Here is an 18,857-nt window from a genome sequence, read left to right as displayed (position 1 = left end):
GCATACTGTTCATGTTCCTATTCGTTTATAATTGGTTTCTTAGTGTGTTTAGTATTTTTCAGAGAATGATTATTGTGAAGTGTCATACTTCTGGGATTAAAGCTACGCTGGTGCTCCTTTTCAAGACAGCTCTTGAATTTTTTTTCCACATCAGGTATGCATAGCAAATTCCAGGGAAGAAAAAGCAACGTGACATTTCTGCTCCATAAAGCAGAAGTAAAATTTTGTCATGAAAGTTAACAAAGAAATATATCACTTGAAAATTAGAAAAGCTTTTGTGTGGTCTTTTATTTCTTTGTTTTGGGGGCTTTTGTCCTTTTTTTTTCTTAAGAGAACAAAATCTGAGAGCTAGATGCCTATTATGTAACCATGTGCAAGTATCTCTTTGACAGACCACTGTTTCCCAAAGTGTAGTCTGAATTACTCATGGGCACAAACCCCATTTTTGTATCTACATGTGGATGCATGTACTACTGTGAAAGGATGAATCTTCAAGCCTCTCATTTCTTTCATCTATCTCCACTACTTCCATCCTTTCGTATTTGCCACAACTCTTCTACTAAAATAATGAAAATATCTTAGGAATGTGTTTCTGGACAGCAAAATATTTTGAGAAAACAATGCTGAAATAACAGCTGTAAAAGTGTTACTATAGAATATTTGAAAATGAAGGCAACATTTCAGGAGTTATGACCAGATTCTCCTAAATTCCACCTCTCTCCTAGGATGAAACTGCATTTCCTCAGGTTCACAGGTCCTGGGCTCTTCCAGAAAATGTTATGGATTATGGAATTTTCTTTATCCCTTCATAGCTTCTCAGACAGCAGATCAGCTTCAAAGTCCTGCCAGCAAAAGCTCTCCATTCTGACTTTTTTTTTACTATAGTTTGAAACGAAAAAGCATGAAATACATTATTAGAAGCTTGTCATTCTAAGCAAAGAAAATACCAAACTGGCAAAACATGTTTGTTCTCCTGCTCCAAAGTGAACACCACAAGAGGGCTGCATTCAATCTCCCTTCCTGAAATTCCCATTTCTCAGTATTTAGTTACACAATCTGAATGCTTGACACTTTCCTCCAGTGTTACTTTGAAAGGAAGCAGGGCCCTGTGAAGCGGTTTCACTTGCAGATCAGGACAGGGCATCCAGGACAGCAGATGCTTGAACACTTTCCAAGCAATGTGCACCTACTTAATTGAGTTCCTCCCTTCACCCAGCTCAGAGGCAGCAATGGGCCTTCAGCGAGAGCCAGTGAAACTCATTCTGAACAACAATCTCTTCTGTTTGGGTGTAAAGCAGCCCTGGTCTGCCCACAGTGCTTTCAGTCAGCTAAGAGGGAGGGGCAAAGTAAAACCATTTTGCTTGTAAAAACTCATGGGGCATACATCCTTATGCATAAATTCACAAAGGCTAAGTAAGATTTGTTTTCTGTAATTGTGTTAATGGGGTTTTTACAATCTTTGTCCTAGACAGTTTTCCAAGAAAGATGGAAATCTGCCACCAAAACTCCTCTATATACATACACACAGTTGTGTATGTACACAGTGTACCACACCTTGCAAGAAAAAGCCCCACCATTTAAGTCACAGGCACATTATATTCTATCAGCATTTTGACTGTTCAGTTTTAATGAATTCTGTGCTGTCCACTACTGTTCAAACAAGAACACATGAAAAAGAATATGCTGCTGGTTGATTACATGTGCCAGAAAATAGAAAGGCACAAGACTGAAAGTCAAGAGAATTTATCCCTTCAAGGAGGAGAATAATCCTTTAAAAATGTTCTATCCAAATGTACAACACTGCTATTATAATTCAGAAATTATGTATATATTTGAACACTGAGAGCATGCTTACATGTGTGTCATAGTGTGTAACGTCTGAATTTGTCAGCACCACAGGTAGCATAAATCCTAATGAATCTTCCACAGCCTCTATGGTTTGGAATGTATTATTAACAGGTTTATTAAATATTTGCAATGCTGTGGGCATGCAGAGTGCCCTGTTTGAGACAGCTGTGGCTTAACTGCTACCTGTTCCAACAAAGCTTCTGCACCAGTGACATGGGTGTTTCAGACACACCAAAACAAAATCCCTGCCTCAAAAAGGCACAGGCCTCACAGATGGGGTGTGAGCAATGGGGAGGAAAGAAGGAGCCACAGAGCTGCTGAGCATATGTTTCATTTAATTCTCTGATACAAGCTACAAAAGCAGGCAAGCAAAGGGCTGATAAAGGATGGCAGGGAGCTTTCAGGTCCGTTGGAAAAAATGCTTTTTGGATAAGTGAAGGCAGAAGTCAACTGGTTAAAATCACAATGGTGCTGCTGACAGGATGAACCTGCAGAGCACTTAGACAAAGAATGCTTTTGAGGGATGATTTTTCAAAAGCATCCAAGCAAATTTAAAAGAACACTCATTCTTATAGGATCTTAAATGGGACTTATGTCCCTAAGGCCTGCCCTCTGTGTTTGGCTTTTAAACGCCAGTACCCATAGCAACTTGAAGGCAACGCAAACATGCCATTGCTCACAAATTCCAACGTCTCTGAAGCATTTTCAAAATGCCTCTCTTCTTTTTATTTATTGTGCAGGCTCTTCTTTTCTCCTAATAGATGTCCTTACTGTCTGCCATGCCAGAATCCATCAGGTCAGGCTGGCTCCTTTCAGAGCAGAGCAGTGAAGGACCAGTGATCAGGAGAAGCCCTGCTCAGGACCCTGCTTCTGGAATGATTTAATAATCATCAAGAGCATTTATTTTTATTGCTGGACTGCAAGGGCAACAATAACTATCTATGCAAACAAAATGACAGTTTTGCAGAAGTCTAAATATAGATAGATGATAGGCATTTCAGAGATGCTTATTTTAAGATATTATTTGTTTTTAATGGTATGAAATAGAATTAGAGAGAGACACTACTGACTCAAACGTGTATTAAAACAGTTCTCATTCTACAAATAAATGAATTTATGGGAAAATATATTCAAATCCTACAGCTGTAATATACTTCATTATAACACTTACTACATGTTGCACTTCAAATTACTGGCATGGCACACAGGCAGTAAAGGGAAATCCTTCCTCTATCCCACCAACGTTTAGTGAGAACACAGAGAGCCAAGACCTTGCTTCCTGCCCTCGAAAATCCTGCAGTTCAGAAAAAGGTTGACAAAATAAGTCTCAAAGACAGGAATATTTCAGATTACATATAAAGTGATGAATGAGGTGTAGAGTTGAATTTATGCTGAAGTTTATGTTTTGATAAAAATCTATTTTAAAAAGCATTTATGCTTTACTACAATTTTTCCCAAGCTCCTCTGCCCCCTGATGTTTTTCGTTTTTCAGTATCAGTCCCATAGCAACATCCAGGATTTGTGGCTGTGGCACTGCTCAAACATCTCTGGAGCAGAGCCTTGCAAACGATTGCTAAACTCAGGGATCTGAGTCAGCTTGGAAAAGTCTGATGCTGGGCTCATTTTTTATGTCCTGAAAATAGTGGCAGGGGACTGGGAGGAGGGCAAAGGGAAGGAGAGCTGAAGCTGCAACAGCAGAAAGGAATGAAAGAAACAAACTACTTAAGATTTAATGATACATAAGCAGCATATTTTGCAAGTAGATGAGATTGAGAGCTTTATTACTATCTTACAAATTTGGAGGCTATATCTGAACAGTTTGAGGATTCCAACATTTCCAGTAACTGAAAGGATATTCCATGGACCTTCTCCCCTGCCAGTAATTACTCATACAGAAAAGTCGTTATCAAGAATACACAAAACACATTTGCAGCAACCTTAATGCAGCTGGAAATAAAAACAGCTAGCATCTGCAAAAAGTGGAAGACTGGAGAATCCAAAAAAATTACTGAGAATCTCCTGTACAATAGGACTCTTGATTTGGGATTAGTCTATTCAGCCTGTAGATGCTGCTATTTTTCTAATAAAACACATCAGGAAACATAATCTCTTAACGGAAACTAAAGCAGTTAAAAAACAAAAAAGAAAAAGAGACTATGGAAAAAGTATGTTTAGGTTCCTCTCTACTCAAGACTGCTTGAAGCAATTATCTGCCTTACTAATAAACCAAGCTGAGAAATGGGTGAGCTGTGTAAAGCATGTGGTAATAGCATGTGAAACAAATAGATGCCAATACTATTCCTCTGCTTATAGGAATTAATTTCAACTGCAGCAATAATTAAATATGCTACTAATCCAACCAACATCATCTGCAAATTGTTGGATCATTGGCTGACAAGAAAGAGCAGTAATTAATGAACTTGTACTTTACCTCAGGCTCACCTATTGTCTGTCCTAAGTCTTTAAAAACAACCATAAAGCTCAGTACTCAAAACACATAAATCGATGAACGACCTTTCAAAACACACCCAGAGAGATGCCGACCCAGTCTAGACCAGCAGATACACTTTGTTACTCACACTCCTGGTCCACCACCTAGTCAAAGCACATTAACCACTAGAAAAACCTTTCTTAAAAATATCTTCAAGAGGAAATAACCATAAAATCAAAGAGCAGGAACATTTTTATAATTCTGAAGAAAATAATTCTAGTTTTTCCTGAAAAATCACTTTTCCTGAACTCATTGGTGGCCAGGCTTAGTTTTTACAGATGCAATCTGATGAGCTAGCATGGTTCCAGGCCTCCAGTTGAAGCAATTAAAAAAGTCCACACTCGCCAAACATTACCACATCGTTACCACAGATACTGTGTATTCGAGTCAAGGGAAAACAGTGGAAACCTCTAATACCACTGTGGGGTAACTGCTGGCAAATGGTAAGTTTTTAGTATGGTTACCACTGCAACTATTAATAACCTGTGAGGAGGTAAATGGAAAATGATCCACTGCATGGTGTATCTGCTTGTCACAAGCCATGACTCACACGTGAGAGACTGCAAGGGAATTACTGCAGTAGGTGGACGCTGAGAGGCTCGAGAACGTAAAACCTGAAATATTTCTGATGAATACCACAGATGTGTGGTGACTCAAACGTGTCACCCTGCAAACACTGAAGGGGCAGCGATTCTTACACCATAAACTCTTCAGTGAAAGGCTCTGCTCCCTTCTCAATAGCAGTGGGGGGTGGAAAGAGGAAAGGACGGGGGTTGACAGAAAAGAGTGGTTCGGAAAAAGCAAATCCTTCCCAAGAGGAATGAAACAATGGACTGTTTTCCACAGAGGTGGGGCGAGCACTGCAGAATGTTGCTCCAGTAAGACATGAAAGAAGAGAAACAGAAACTTCAACATGTACCAAAGGCCAGAAAATATCTAACAGAAAGCTGGTGCTCATTCTGAGAAGTGCATCACAGCCAACACACGCAGATGTTTGCAAGATATGGTAATCATCAGCGGTTAACATGATTCTGGAAAAAGTCGAGCTGCCCTTTCCTATGTTCCAGAGCACAGAGACAACTGTCAGCATTTGCAATAAAGCACAACAGCCTGCATCCGATTTTCTGCTTTGCTGAATTTCACAGACATGCCCAGTGATAAAAGCATGCTTTTGAACCAGGTCCCTGTTTTTTTTTTTTATATGACTAATGTTATGAATTTTTTACTGAGACACAGAAGGCATAAAAAGTATGCAAGCTTCAATTTACATACTGATATTTCTGTATCAAAGGCTATGCTATTTAATGCACAGGATCCAATTCTCATAAAAGCAGAAGATCAATTACAGCAGTCAGTGAAGCTGTAATACTGCATTTTCAGCTAAAAACTTGCTCAAAGCTCTTTCACAATAGCTCAGTAATTTCAGAGTATCAATCTACTTAGTAACATGACTCTGGGAGGAACACATGCATAGAGGAAAAAGAAATCCTGAAGAAAGAATTTCCTTGCATTAAGGAATGATGGTTTAGAGCTGCTGTTTAATCTCTGCAAATCTGATGGACATACGGGGGAAATTAGTTGATTGAGGACCCAAAGCTAAGGCTGATGTGGACACTTATGTTTTCCCATTTCAAAAACAGACTGGTTTTAGTTTACACAACTGAGCAACCAGCACAAACAGGCAAGAGCTGCTCTGAGAGATGGCAGTGCTGGTCAGTGTGCAAGCTCTGGCCGTGCCAAAACCCACAGAAATTTTGGCAGTAGTCCAATGTATAATTCTAGGAGTCAAAAATCTGTTCAGTCACAAAGAGGGAAGCTAAATTTTGTTGAAAGAACAAATCTAACCTTTTCTGTCATTTGATGTGGGGCCTATGTCCTATACTTTTGCTACACACAAGACAAACTTTGCACAAACCTGGAAACTGCTGCAGTCCTGCTACATAAAACCTCTGCAGGTAATTCAGCAGACACTTCTGTGATTGCGACCCACATGCCTCACCCAATATATATGTGAAGAGGAAAGAAATTATGTAATCAAAATAAAAAGCAGTTTATTTAATATGTACATTTATTCATTCATACGCCCCTCTTACCACAGCCTGAACATTTCAGTCAATGAGTAGACCTGATTTTCACACTTGCATCAATTTTCTCTTTAAAAATCCAACACGCTCAGAAATTGCTATTACTTTGATTTATGTTTGAAAGAACAAATGGCACCTGTCTTGTAAGCTGAAGGTGCTTTGGACATAAGTGTCATCAACAGCAGAAGACAAGACCCATGGTAGCATTTCTCACTGACGTTTCATCAACTCATACAAGCAACTCCCTGCCTCTCTTTCAAAGTCAGAGTAACAAAAAAGCTCTGAGAGCTCATAAACTTTGGCTACTTCAAGCTGAAGGGTTTCATTAATAAATATTCTTGGTGCACAGCAAGGATGTCCAGGCACTGCTCACAAAGACCTGCTGCCTAATCCTGGCTACTTCACACCTCAGCAAAGGGGAGCCAAACCATGTGTCAGCTTTCAGGAACTGTAAATCATCATCTCCTATTGACTGCCTTCTACATTGATCTGCAAATCACAAACTGTGTCTCTATAGCTTTAATCGCTCAAAAGTGCTGTGAAAGCAAATTGCACCAGAACTCAAATAAATGCCATGAAGAGTTCAGTATATAAATATGCATATCTGGATACTCTAACTCCCAGAAAATCTGAATCTATACTACTACTGAACCTAAATAGTCACTAAGCATTCCAGGATTAAAGCATTTACAGTTTTATATAGAGATAACCTGGATCGAACACCTAAAGAAAACTTTCCTGCCCTAGCAATGAATCAGGTTGAATACCTGCACGTAATTACTGAAGCAACTGCAAAACCCAGGTATGAACATTAGAAGATACAGATTAGCTTCAACTGTATGTGTATAAACATTAATTTTAGGGCAAAACTATCAATTCTGAATCAATCATGGAAAAAGGATGAGAATCACAGTTTCTTTCCATCAGTAAGAATGTGCAATGAAGGCAAGCATGTTAAATTTGTATCTTTGTTATTTTGGGATTCTGCAGTTGGCAGATGTTATCTGCAATATTTTTTTCAGTTGGCTAATTATGAACCAGAAATAAATTCAAAGCTGAAATACTATAATAAGACAACTAATTCTGACTAGTCATTATACTGTACAACCAGTAGAATATAAACCCCACAATGGGAACATCCAGTCCAATGTATCCAGCTATTAAAGACTGTTGATGGCTGTAGAGGAAGTGTCAAAAAGAGGTCAGTTTAAATTTAATGTTGGCAGAAATGACTGTCTACAAAAGCATGAATAATCTTCTAATGATGCTTTAAAGTGTTAGCTCTGTCTTAACACTTACTGTTTATTTAGTCCTGAGAAAATGCTTAAAAGCCATGAAGCAATTTTAAGAAAACATTTGTAAACAGCTATTTTCTCTTGACAGACTATTTGGCCACAATTACAGATATTATACCAAGATAATATATGTAATTCAATGAATCCAGACAATATTGAATCAAATCAAACCAGTCTTATTTTCCATCTCTTTGAAACTGAGCATTCAAGTCAGCTGAACTTTCAATGTCATTTGGCACTTCAGAAAAAACTTTACAAAATACAAACAGGTCTGAAAACCTATACATCATTCCTGAGTAACCTCCTGACCTCTTATAGAAGGATCTCACAAAGTGGATCTTCAAGAACATTATATAAACACAAATGTTTTCAATTAACATTAATGGCATGATTTTATAAAGGTCTTATTTAAATTCCTTCACATTTCAGCCCTTTTCAAAGTCCCACATTTTGTAAAAAGAGATGAGTTACCTTAACCCAAGTTCTGCCAAAAATTACTCCACAAATAACATCTACTCAAAATTTCAGGCTTAAAAAAAGGATTAAATATGATTCTAGGAGATGGCTAAAGAGAGGGATTAACTAAAAAAAGTAATGATCAATCCTCATTTTGGAGCCTGGAGTTCACTTTCTATTGCTCATTCACATGTTCTTACTCCGTCTTTCAAAAAATGCTCATCTTTGTTCCCCAAAGAAATACAGCAAAAATCTCTAGTAGTTTTTTACCGGGTGCTGATTGAAATCAGGATTCCTTACAGTGCAGACAAGACAAATGATTCACTTGATCAAGTGAACAGAATTGGAAAGAAGCAAATCACCTATTTTATTTCTCTTAGCTTTCCATCAATAGTCAACCAACCAGGTATCTCTTGCCTGAAAACTAGCAACAGCTTAAGTCCTTATTCTCTTGAGTATATCTATGATTGATTATACATCTAAAACATGTTTCATAGTCTGTGTGGTGATTCTATGTTTTCTATAAATAAGAAGACAACAATGTGATAATTTAAAAATAAAACAGTATTTTCACTCTTTTGGCACTTGAGCATAATGAAAGGAAAAACCAGTCAACTTCTATGTGGATTTCTGTTTAGAAGAGACAGCTTAGAGGGGAAGAGCTACCACTTGGATGAACCAGAATGGGGAAAGAAAAGGTATGAATCAAAAGCCAAGGAGATGTACTACCTAAACAACTTTAATGGGTTTTTGGTGGACATCACATAGATCTTTTTTTTCTTAGCTCCCATAAACTCAACAGTGACTTAGAAACCATCACCACAACATCTATGGGCCAAAGAAACCAAATAGTTGAAATAATGAAAGAGAAAGAGAAGCCAGCCAGAGGAGTCTGAGTGCTTTTTGCCATCTATGGAAAGCAAAGAACAGGTAAGGGCTTGGTTTATTCTGGCAGGGTGCAGATAGTGCTTCCTGCAGGAAGAAACTCCTTTGCACAGACACAGGCAAAATTTTATTGAAGGTTATTTTCACCTGATTCTTCATTTCCTATTCAGAAGGGTCACTAATAGTCATTTTTATATAATAATAGGTAATTCTTTCATGCTACAGCTTGTGATGCATATTTATCAGGCTTCTTCCCAAATTAAATTAGTTCCTTCAACATTTGAAAAGCAGTTAAACTTCTAATTACATTTTTCCCCTCTTTTCATCAACCTATTTTTGGAGCAAAATAATGTACACAGGCCTGAAGAAAAGACACTTGAGCCTCAGGAACGGAAAACAGCCACAAGCCAAAATGTATTCACAGGAGAGCTGTAGGGCAGTAAGGTTGTCATCTATGCACAAAAATACTTTCAAAGATATAAACATGATGTTAAAATCTCCACCACTCCCTCCTGCATGTTGAAGTTACACACACTGCTTTGTGCCTGCAGGTATGAGGAGTAAAAAAAGAAAATAAATCTGGTTTTATGATTATTACTATGATTGTAGCATTAAGACAATTCAGAAATGGAGACTCAGGTCAACACTATATCCCTTGACAATCCTGGTTTTATTTACTACTGCTAGCATCAGAAATTAGGATTATAAGAAAGCATTCTATCAGTTTAAGTTATAACTCAAACCAGAGATGCACAATAACACCAAGTATCAACTGGGCCATCTGCATCTGAATATCAACCTTGATATCTATATTGTACAGATGAAAAGACAGAGATTGATATATATTTGCACATCTATAAAATATAATGAAGTATTTTAAAATGCAGCAGCCACAGATGAGTTATATATATATACATATATAAAAAAACCCAAAACTTTTCAACACAAATGGTCCCCATTTTGCACACTTGGAAGCAGTTGAAAACCAATTCTTAAATTAACAAGTAATAACCAAGTACTTTAAAATGCTACTTGAACTACCTTCTCCCACACAATTTACTACATAATAGCATACAGTTATAATATATATATAGCCTACAACGCCTTTCAAAGTATCCAATATCTAGTAAATTCAACACAAAAGGGGCATTAATATTTCACACAATATTTGCCTGCCTTAAATAAAAAGGAGATGTAAAACCACTTCAAAGGCTGGACCGTTATTGTTTTTCCCCCAGCTTTCTACTGCATAAAATCAGTTAATCAGCCTCAAATATTTTCCTTTTCATAACCCAACTGCCTAATTTGCAAAGATTGCTCATAGAGCAATGGAAGAGAAAAACATTTTTATTAAATTAGAAAATTACTGTATACCACAAAGCTTGCTCCTGCAGCAAATACAGAATTTTTTAAAAGTTATTAATATTTCAAGTGGAAACACTTAAACACTTCTTTAACTGAAAATTTATTCCAGTTTGAAATACTGTTATGCACTAGGTTAACTTAATGCTGTGAAGTTTTAAGTCTAGGAAGCTTTTGAAACTATGTATGTGGCAATTTTTTTTACTACAGCAAATTGAGTAATAAACATTCAAGAGAGATGAAAATCGAAGGTGTCCAGCTCTGAATGTGCAATAGGGTCAAACAGATAAATGGGATTGTCCAGCTGGACAAAATTCCAAAGCGCTTGCAGTGATTTTAGGGTACCTGCTTAGAAGGAAGCAGGTAAAATGCAAGCCAGGTCTGCCTTCAAAAATCCAAGCAAAGATTTCAGCTAGGAAAAAACCTACCAGAAGGCCCCTATTCTTTTTAATAATCTCAAACTTCTTCTTCTGGCAGTCAAAATAACCAGCATGTGGTAAAGATCTAGAATTGCTTTTCCCTGAAGAACCAGACTATAAAAAAGTCACTTCATATCTACTGTACATGTTTATTTTCTTCAACCATATATCCTGCAAATATTTACTCATCTGTACTTGAATCTCTGCCACATCTGTACCATTTAAAGGTTACATCCTGATGGCCTCAACCTCCTCAAAGTGTCCATTCCCAAAACAACTCCCAGACATCTCAGTGTAACAATCACATCTTCATACTCTGCTCTCCTGTAAAAGGGACTCAACCCTAATGCCTAGATTAATATTGGGATGGAAGACCACTTCTGGGTAAAAAGCAAGTATCACACATTCTCTTGCCCACTACCCTGCCAAGCAGCACAACTTGTATTTCACACAGCTTCTCTTACACACCATCACCCCAAACATCTGGCAGCACTGGGCAGCTGACTTGCTGCTTTTCCATGCTGCTGTGCATTTCCCTTGTCCATTTAACATAACAATTCATTTACCCAGCTCTCAGAATTAAACCCAGAAGCCTTTTCTGAGAGGGCAGTGACATACATGCCTGTGTGATCAGTGTCAACCACCCACTCGGGGTTGAGGACGGTACAGGCTGAACTTCCTTGAGATTTTTTCCACTGATTTTCTGATGTAAGATTGCTAAACAAGCTAAAATACTTAAAACTAAGCAACACAAAAGTTACTTTCATTCCCTGCATACCTCCTGATGATATCAGTCTGTTATCAAGTCTCAAATCTCTCCGTGTTACAATCATTTTAAAGGAAAAACAAGGACAGGGCAGGATTACCTTCCCTTAGACGCTCAACCACAAAGGTGAATCCGGTCGTTCGCGGGTGTAACACGTACTCGTATTTTTTCAGTCCGTTCTTCTCAGCAAATGCATGACTGCGGGCTTTGGTATTGTCTGAGGAAAGAAGGAGAAGCAGCACTTGGTGTTACTGTGCACACAGACCATGGATTAAATGGAATCCATTAATTAAATGGATTACACGACAGGAAGGACACAACAGCAGCTCACACAGTACGGATGTGGAGGCAGACACAAGTGTGCTTTCAGTTGGCCATACCACGGTATGAGGAAGAGCCATGTGGATTGCAAGAAAAGCCTTTTTATCCTCTCACTTCATTTTAGCAAATCATCAGCAAATGTTTCATACTTTATCAAATGCAATCTGAGATTTATAAATTAATAGTCTGTTAATAGCTCTCTGTACACTTCAATACCCATTCTACAGTAAGATGTATTAATTGGCTCAATTGTGTTTGGGGTTTTTTTCAACTCAAAAGGCACAATATATAGTAACGTAGGTTGGATATTATGAACAGAAATACCTTGAAGTCAGTGTTTAACCACATTACACCTATTTCAGAAAGAAAATATTAAAAAGAAGAAAGCAGTTAATCTAATAGCTTAAAATGGTATTTTACATCTTCATTCTGAACTTGCCATATTTTATTCATCAACCTGTGCTGCACATAGTTCCCCATTTTAACTTTTTGACCAAGCACCTCAGTGCCACAACACATGCCTGCCACTGTACACACAGTACATGCAAGGCAGCTGGAAAGCACCATGGCTAAACCCCATGACAAACGTATTTCAAACCTCTGCTAATCAAAAAAACTCATGAGAAAACCAAAGGCCTTCCAGAGCTGGTTGCTAAGAGAGCCCACTAAGCAAGGAAGACAAGGACACCAAAGCAAAAACTTCTGGAGACAGGTGGAGAGGAGGCAATTTGTTCTCCTCTGATGTGCAGGAGGCTCTTCCAAGCAGCCTCAGACAACAGCCAAAAGGACTTTGCTGGCTACACTCAGCTCTTTACTGTGGGTCCTGCTGTGCCTCCCCTGGGGCCAAAAGGCAATGGACATCTGCAGGGTTCCCTTGGCAACATGGCAAAAATCAATTTGAGCAAATAACTTATTTAATAACTCATACATATGAAGTTTTACAGGTGCTTAAAAGACAAAATCCCAGCAACAGATGTATGGAACAAAATCACTGCTTGAGCAATCTATTTTATTTTTAAAACAAAAATTTCTTTTTTAAGGGTCCACAGTTAAGCTTAACAGAGATGGAAGATAAAGTAATAGAAAACATATTACTGTCTAATCATTTAACAGAAGTGATACTTAGAGATAAATCCTTCCTTTTACAGTCCTCCCAATTTTTCCTGTAAAAGCACAATAGCACAAGTGAACAAATCAAGAGCAGTGAGAGATTTCTTTTTTGCTGTAATGTAACATTCCCCCATCTTTCTTTTGTCCCTAAATTATATGACCTCTTTATTTCTCAAAAATGCTGGTGCCCTTCCTAAAGGTTTGTCAACCAATGAATAAATGCTATAGCATATCACCATACTAAATATCTTTTCCCTGTGACCTACTGTTTCCATGCCTGAGAGACCTGCTTTTCATATATGCAAGCCTTAAGATTCACTGCACAGATCTCCTGACCATGTGATTTGGAGGAAAGAAAAGCTGTTGCACAGTAGCCAAGCAAGTGATTCAGCAAAGAGAATCCAAAGATTTAATTCTTGCCAAATTGCCAAAACATACAAATACTTGAAAAATATTATAACTTCAAAAAGCACTAAAATTATGGAATGTGTGAAATACTAAAATTACACTTGGCTAGGTAATTTAATTTATCTTCCCTTGGACATATACATTATGTCTTTAACCACATGGTCAGAATATCTATTTTTGTCTGCTCAACTACTACTCCATTCAATACTGCAAATTACTATTCTGAATCAGCAAAGGGGACTTGCCTTGCAGACTCCCACTGCAATGGCAAAACTTGCAAAGGGAACCATGAGCCAGACTTGGAATGGCTGAAAAGGCAACAGTAATCTGGTAATTATTAAATGCTCCTCCAAAAAAAACAGGTTCTACCTCTTAGGCGCACCAGTATTAGCTCATGAACAAAACTATTTTCTAAGAAATGACACTGATGACCAAGTCTGTTCCTATAAAAACTACCAAAATCAAGAGTTTCTTTCCAGATTCTGGAGTGGTTTGAGTAAAATGTTTTAAATTTATTTATCACAAAAGTTCTTAAGGTGATGTACTGTTGTTTCCAAAGGACAGAAGTATCATATTCTTCATTTTCAGCATATCCAAGTTTGGGTTTCACTTCAGAAAATCTGCAAATCAAATCAATCAGAGCTTTGAAACACAAGTGCCATATACATCTACATAAAGGTAAGCAGTCTAAAACAAGAACTCTAAGTTTTAAACATGTCAAAGTGCACACAGTTAATGAGCACTCAGAACTCTCTCTGTGTATCTGCTCACTAGCACCTTGCTTCAGAGGGAGCACAAAAATGCTCCTTGGTGTTTGCAAAACTCTCCTACTTGCACCAAAGACAAGCAAGGAGTGAAAGGACACTTATGTTCTCTGAGTAAAACCCAACTGATGCTGCAAGAAAAATCTGGGACCTCCAGTGCCCATCACCTTGAAGTAATCATCTTCAAACTTCTTCTAAGTGCACCTCCCTGTACTTGGCAAGAACTCACTGTAAACATCTGCAAAACATCTTCCAAATTTCCCTTTACTACACTGCCTTTCTGAAATGTGTGAACAGCTGGACATCAGCACACTGGCCAACACTATTCAGCTATTTCCTGACATTTGTATGCCTGTCTTGCCTCTGGACTGTAAGTTTTATATAATAGAGACTGCTCCCCTCCCTTTTTGCATGACCCTAGTGTAATGGGATTTTACAACTAGAATAATGCTCCCAGCTAACACAATGATCATTGTCATCTGGAAAAATCATCTCCCTCTCCCCTTCCTAACAACTATAAAGCCACAGGTCTTTGTGCATTAAACATTATTTATTACAGCAAGTCAGGAAGGTCAATGTGCTTTGATGATATACTGAAAGCAAGGGTAGCATAAGCCTCCACACTACAAAAAAAGTAGGAATGATGCCCTTCCTCCCCCTTCTGTAATCTTGGCATTGGAAAAAACCCAGTTTCTTGCTCTTTTATTACTTATGACTAAATGTTCTGACTGCCATCTCATCCAATGTAAGGACCTTGGTGCCCACTGCTGTTTAGGATCCTTGTGCCAGACACCAGTGCCCAAACTTTTTGGGGGAGATTCACAGCAAATTCTGGTGCTCAGAACCAGAGCCAACAAAAGGCAGAACATGCAATGCTCCCCATTCTGTGAAATCTAGAGGTTAGAAAACCAATCCAGGAAATTAGAAACCCATTTTCATATCCTCAGCAGCTTGAGGGAATTCACACAACCAATGCCTCTTTAAAATCCCATAATCAATAGACCAGGCTACACTGTCAGTGCAGCAAACCTTATGCAGATGTCTTATTGTTCCATAGGCAAGTTTATAACAATCTTAGGTGGAATAATAAAAAAAAGGTGAAGGATGCCTAAAAACTTCCTCAAAAAGAGGAAAAACATATGTTCTTCTAAACTACCAACACAAATAGCATCAAGCAGCTCTTGAAACAGGTTCTAGAAATGCACTCAGTTTACCTCAGTCTCAAAAGGCCACCCACATCATTTGGCTGGCTAAAGGTAATGTCCCCTATCACCAAGCCCTCTGAAAAGTTGAGCAAATGTTGCTTTCTAGGAACAAGTCTTTTCTTTCCTACACTGTATTTAAGACAAAGCAAATTTAGTCCCCAAGTTTTTGCTCATCATTCCTATCAGGAGTGTTTTAACCCATTGGTTCTATTTGCTGGTAAAAAAGAATAAGGAGAATAACTTATTTTTATGGAAAGCGCCAGTTTATCAGCTGAGGGTGATGTGGGACATTTCCAGGGCTGCTTCATGCCCTGTCTCCTCAGATCTCACACCAACTTGCCTCTCCTCCCCTGTCTCCTTCAGCTAATGCACGCAGGCTCCCAGAGCATGTTCTTTGAGGTGGTGACAGGTGCAACTACCCAGTTTATTTGAGTCTTTAGACTCTTCTGCAGAGCAACTATCAAACTACACAAAAATACAAGAATTTAAGGGTTCTTGCCAAAACTTCTTAGGTTTTTTTGTGCTCCTGTGCCACCTTTGGTAAATAATTTCATTATATTTTTTCCATTTTTCTCCAAATCCCATTTGCCACACTCTAAAATTACTGGCAAAGTCAGCATTTTCTAGAAGCACCACACCTCAAAATTTCATTTAAAGTAACTGAAGGAAGAAATGTTGCTAACAAATTTTCTTTATTTTTGAGTTACAGATTTTAAAGAAATGCTCCTGAAAAGCTGTGCATAAAATGAACAATTTTTTCCTTTTTTTAGTAAAATGGTATTTTTAGCTTGTGAGCTGAAATTTGATATTAAGTACTACCCTTTTCTTTAGTTTCACTTGTGATAAAAACGCACTGATAAAAACATGCATGTTCTTCTATGACTTCAAGTACTCTCAAATTATATTAGTGCCAGACAGTGAAAGAGTAAATGAGTACTCCAAAAGTCTCTCAAATTAGATAAAAAAAAAAATCCTCATTTTCCTATTAGAGGTTTGCATAGAAATGATAAAGCTTTATTGGCTCACAGTTAATACTTGGAGAAAAAGGGAAGCAATTTTTCTTACTTGTGCTACTTTCAACCCATTCCACGTTAGAGTAACCCCCTTCAGTGCTTCTGATCAATATTTTCTTTGCACTACCAAAGCACATCACACTTACTAGCAAAGTTAAAAATCCAACTGCAGTTCACTGTTACCTTCTGTCATCCACATCACATCACCCCTGCCAAAATCTGAACTTCAGCAAGCTTTCCTACTTGCTTTTTAGTTGTTCCTCAAGGAAAAAAGCTCTGTGCAATCACACTCTGTCCACCTGTTTGTTCCCCTTAACTTTTGAAGCTATTGCCCCCTGCAAACACAGTTTATCAGGGACAAGAGGTTCAAAGATAATCCAGCCCAGCAGAAGCTTTAGAAAGCCCTGAGTAAAGGCAAGCTTCTGGGAGCAGAGATGTGGGTCAGGGAGAGTGCAGGGCAGGCTGCTGGTGTGCCAGGGCTCTCAGCACAGCATGCAGAGCCCTTGGGTGCCCCAGCACTGGCCGGGGCACCACAGCCCAGGCAGCAGCAGCAGCTTCAGGGAGGAAACATCACACGGAGGGGAACACATGGGAAAGGAGCACTGGTGTGAAGAAAGGAACATATACAGGGATGCACACACAAATCCAGAGGAAATCAGGCTGCACCAGGCACAGAGCAACACAGCAACTTTTTTTTTTTTCTGTTATTGCTTTCTGAAGAACGACTACAAACAGTCCTGTAAGGAACACCAGGAAAAACAAAAGAGCAGGCAATATGGTGGGTTGTATTCCAGCTTTCTGGAAGCATGACACTCATGGTGGCTTTGTTTTCTTCAGGGCTTCAGAAAGCCTGGCTACATGTTTACCTGCTGAGAGCTTCTTTTTAAGCAATTACAATAAAATACCTTTGAGCTTTAACCTTCAAGTACTCCAGAGTGAAAAGATGGCCAACCTATCAGAAATAAGTATACAATTATGTAATTATTGCCTCAGCTCCTATACAAACCAGTCTGCAAATACAGTGTTCAGGGTTCATGACATTACTATTTCTAAAATTTATTTCTGTAACATCTCCCACAGCAAAGTACTTCTCCACCTAAAAGTCAGGCAAAATATAAGTAGTCATATTTTACATTTCTTGGAAATCTCATTCTCAAATACCTGAAAATATTATAAAGAAGAGTAAATCTATCATTGTCACATGGCCATTGAGAGGATAAAGAAATGACAGCAGCACAGAGCTGCACAGCAATTCTGCTGTTCAGTGATGCAGAATGTTACTTTTCATTTTAAGCATCAGAGGAATTTTGTTTTCAGAAGTAATTAGCAGTTTTACCATTTGGCCAGAAAACAAGTGTCACTGCCTCTATTTTTGTAAAATGTTCCCTACAATTCTGAGAAACTGTTCAGAAAAAAAGCAGTTTATTTCTTATTCTAAAGGATGGAACATGAAATTGCAACAGGTCCTAATACGTCAATAATGCAACAGTTTTCTGAAAATAATTTCTTCAAAAGGGTACATACATTATGTTCTAGCATTCTCATATGGCATACATTTACTGCTTGGTCAGGATTAGCTTGTCAAGGGATTTTTTCCTGTCTCCTACACTATTTTAAAATGTATATTAAGCATTATTTCCTGTGAGGACAATCAGAGAGGGAGAGCTATTTACTTCCAGAGAAAAAAATACAGGGTTTTGTCCATCTGTATTCAATGTTTTAAGCACAAATGTAGTATCCAAGTGGCATTCAATACTTGATGGCAATTTAAGAGTGGTAAACACAGAACAGTTTAACACGTCAGAAGCCAGCACAGCAGTGCCCTACTGTCTTCTCTATCCATCACTCCATCCTTCCCACCATTCTGCTTCCTCCTGGGCTGCTCACACCCACCTGTGGTGTCCTCAGCAGAACAGCACAGTTAGTACATCTCCATTGGGCTTTGTGAAGTTAAAGAGAACATGTTACACAGGCATAAAGAAGGGAAATCAGAACAACAGAATCATCTTACCAAAGGGAAAAAAAAATCTGTCAACAACCTGTGTCCAGAAAGTCAATTAGCTTTTTTTAAAATTAATTAAATAAAGAAACTTGTTCCCATGAGTTTCTCAGTGGAGGGATCAACAACTTATACCCAAGTTTAGCCTAAGTAATTTAAATCAGTAACTCCAGCACAGAGAAAACCCTGTGTTTCCTTAAGCAGCTTTGCATTCAGGTGGGAGCATCCTCACCACTGTCTTTTGGACTCTGTAGCACAAATGTTAACACACTGTGGCTGTCTCAGTCCTCAGCCAAATCTTTTTTAAACCTGCAATACAAAGCTTCCTCAATTCTTTAAAAATCTGTTGTCTCTCAGGAATACTAGTTTCCTCTAGAGATTAGAAAGCATACAAAATTTATGGATAAATTCTAAACAATCCAATTCTTTCA

General features: G+C 38.3%; 1 protein-coding gene across 3 annotated transcripts in view; it reads right to left on the bottom strand.

The window, feature by feature from the left end:
- LCLAT1 (lysocardiolipin acyltransferase 1) overlaps positions 1–18,857 on the bottom strand; it is a 112,648-nt gene that overhangs the window by 38,839 nt on the left and 54,952 nt on the right. For all 3 annotated transcript variants that reach the window (XM_054290210.1, XM_054290212.1, XM_054290211.1), the window contains one exon: positions 11,707–11,823. In XM_054290210.1, the coding sequence (XP_054146185.1) occupies positions 11,707–11,823 (117 nt within the window). The remainder of the gene's footprint in view (positions 1–11,706; positions 11,824–18,857) is intronic.

This window comes from Melozone crissalis, unplaced genomic scaffold, assembly GCF_028551555.1.
Source record: "Melozone crissalis strain CALT ecotype California unplaced genomic scaffold, PUWL_Pcris_2 ptg000081l_1, whole genome shotgun sequence".
Classification (NCBI taxonomy): domain Eukaryota; kingdom Metazoa; phylum Chordata; class Aves; order Passeriformes; family Passerellidae; genus Melozone; species Melozone crissalis.
Note: the sequence above shows the minus strand (reverse complement) of the source record. Positions and strands in the feature narration are given on the sequence as shown.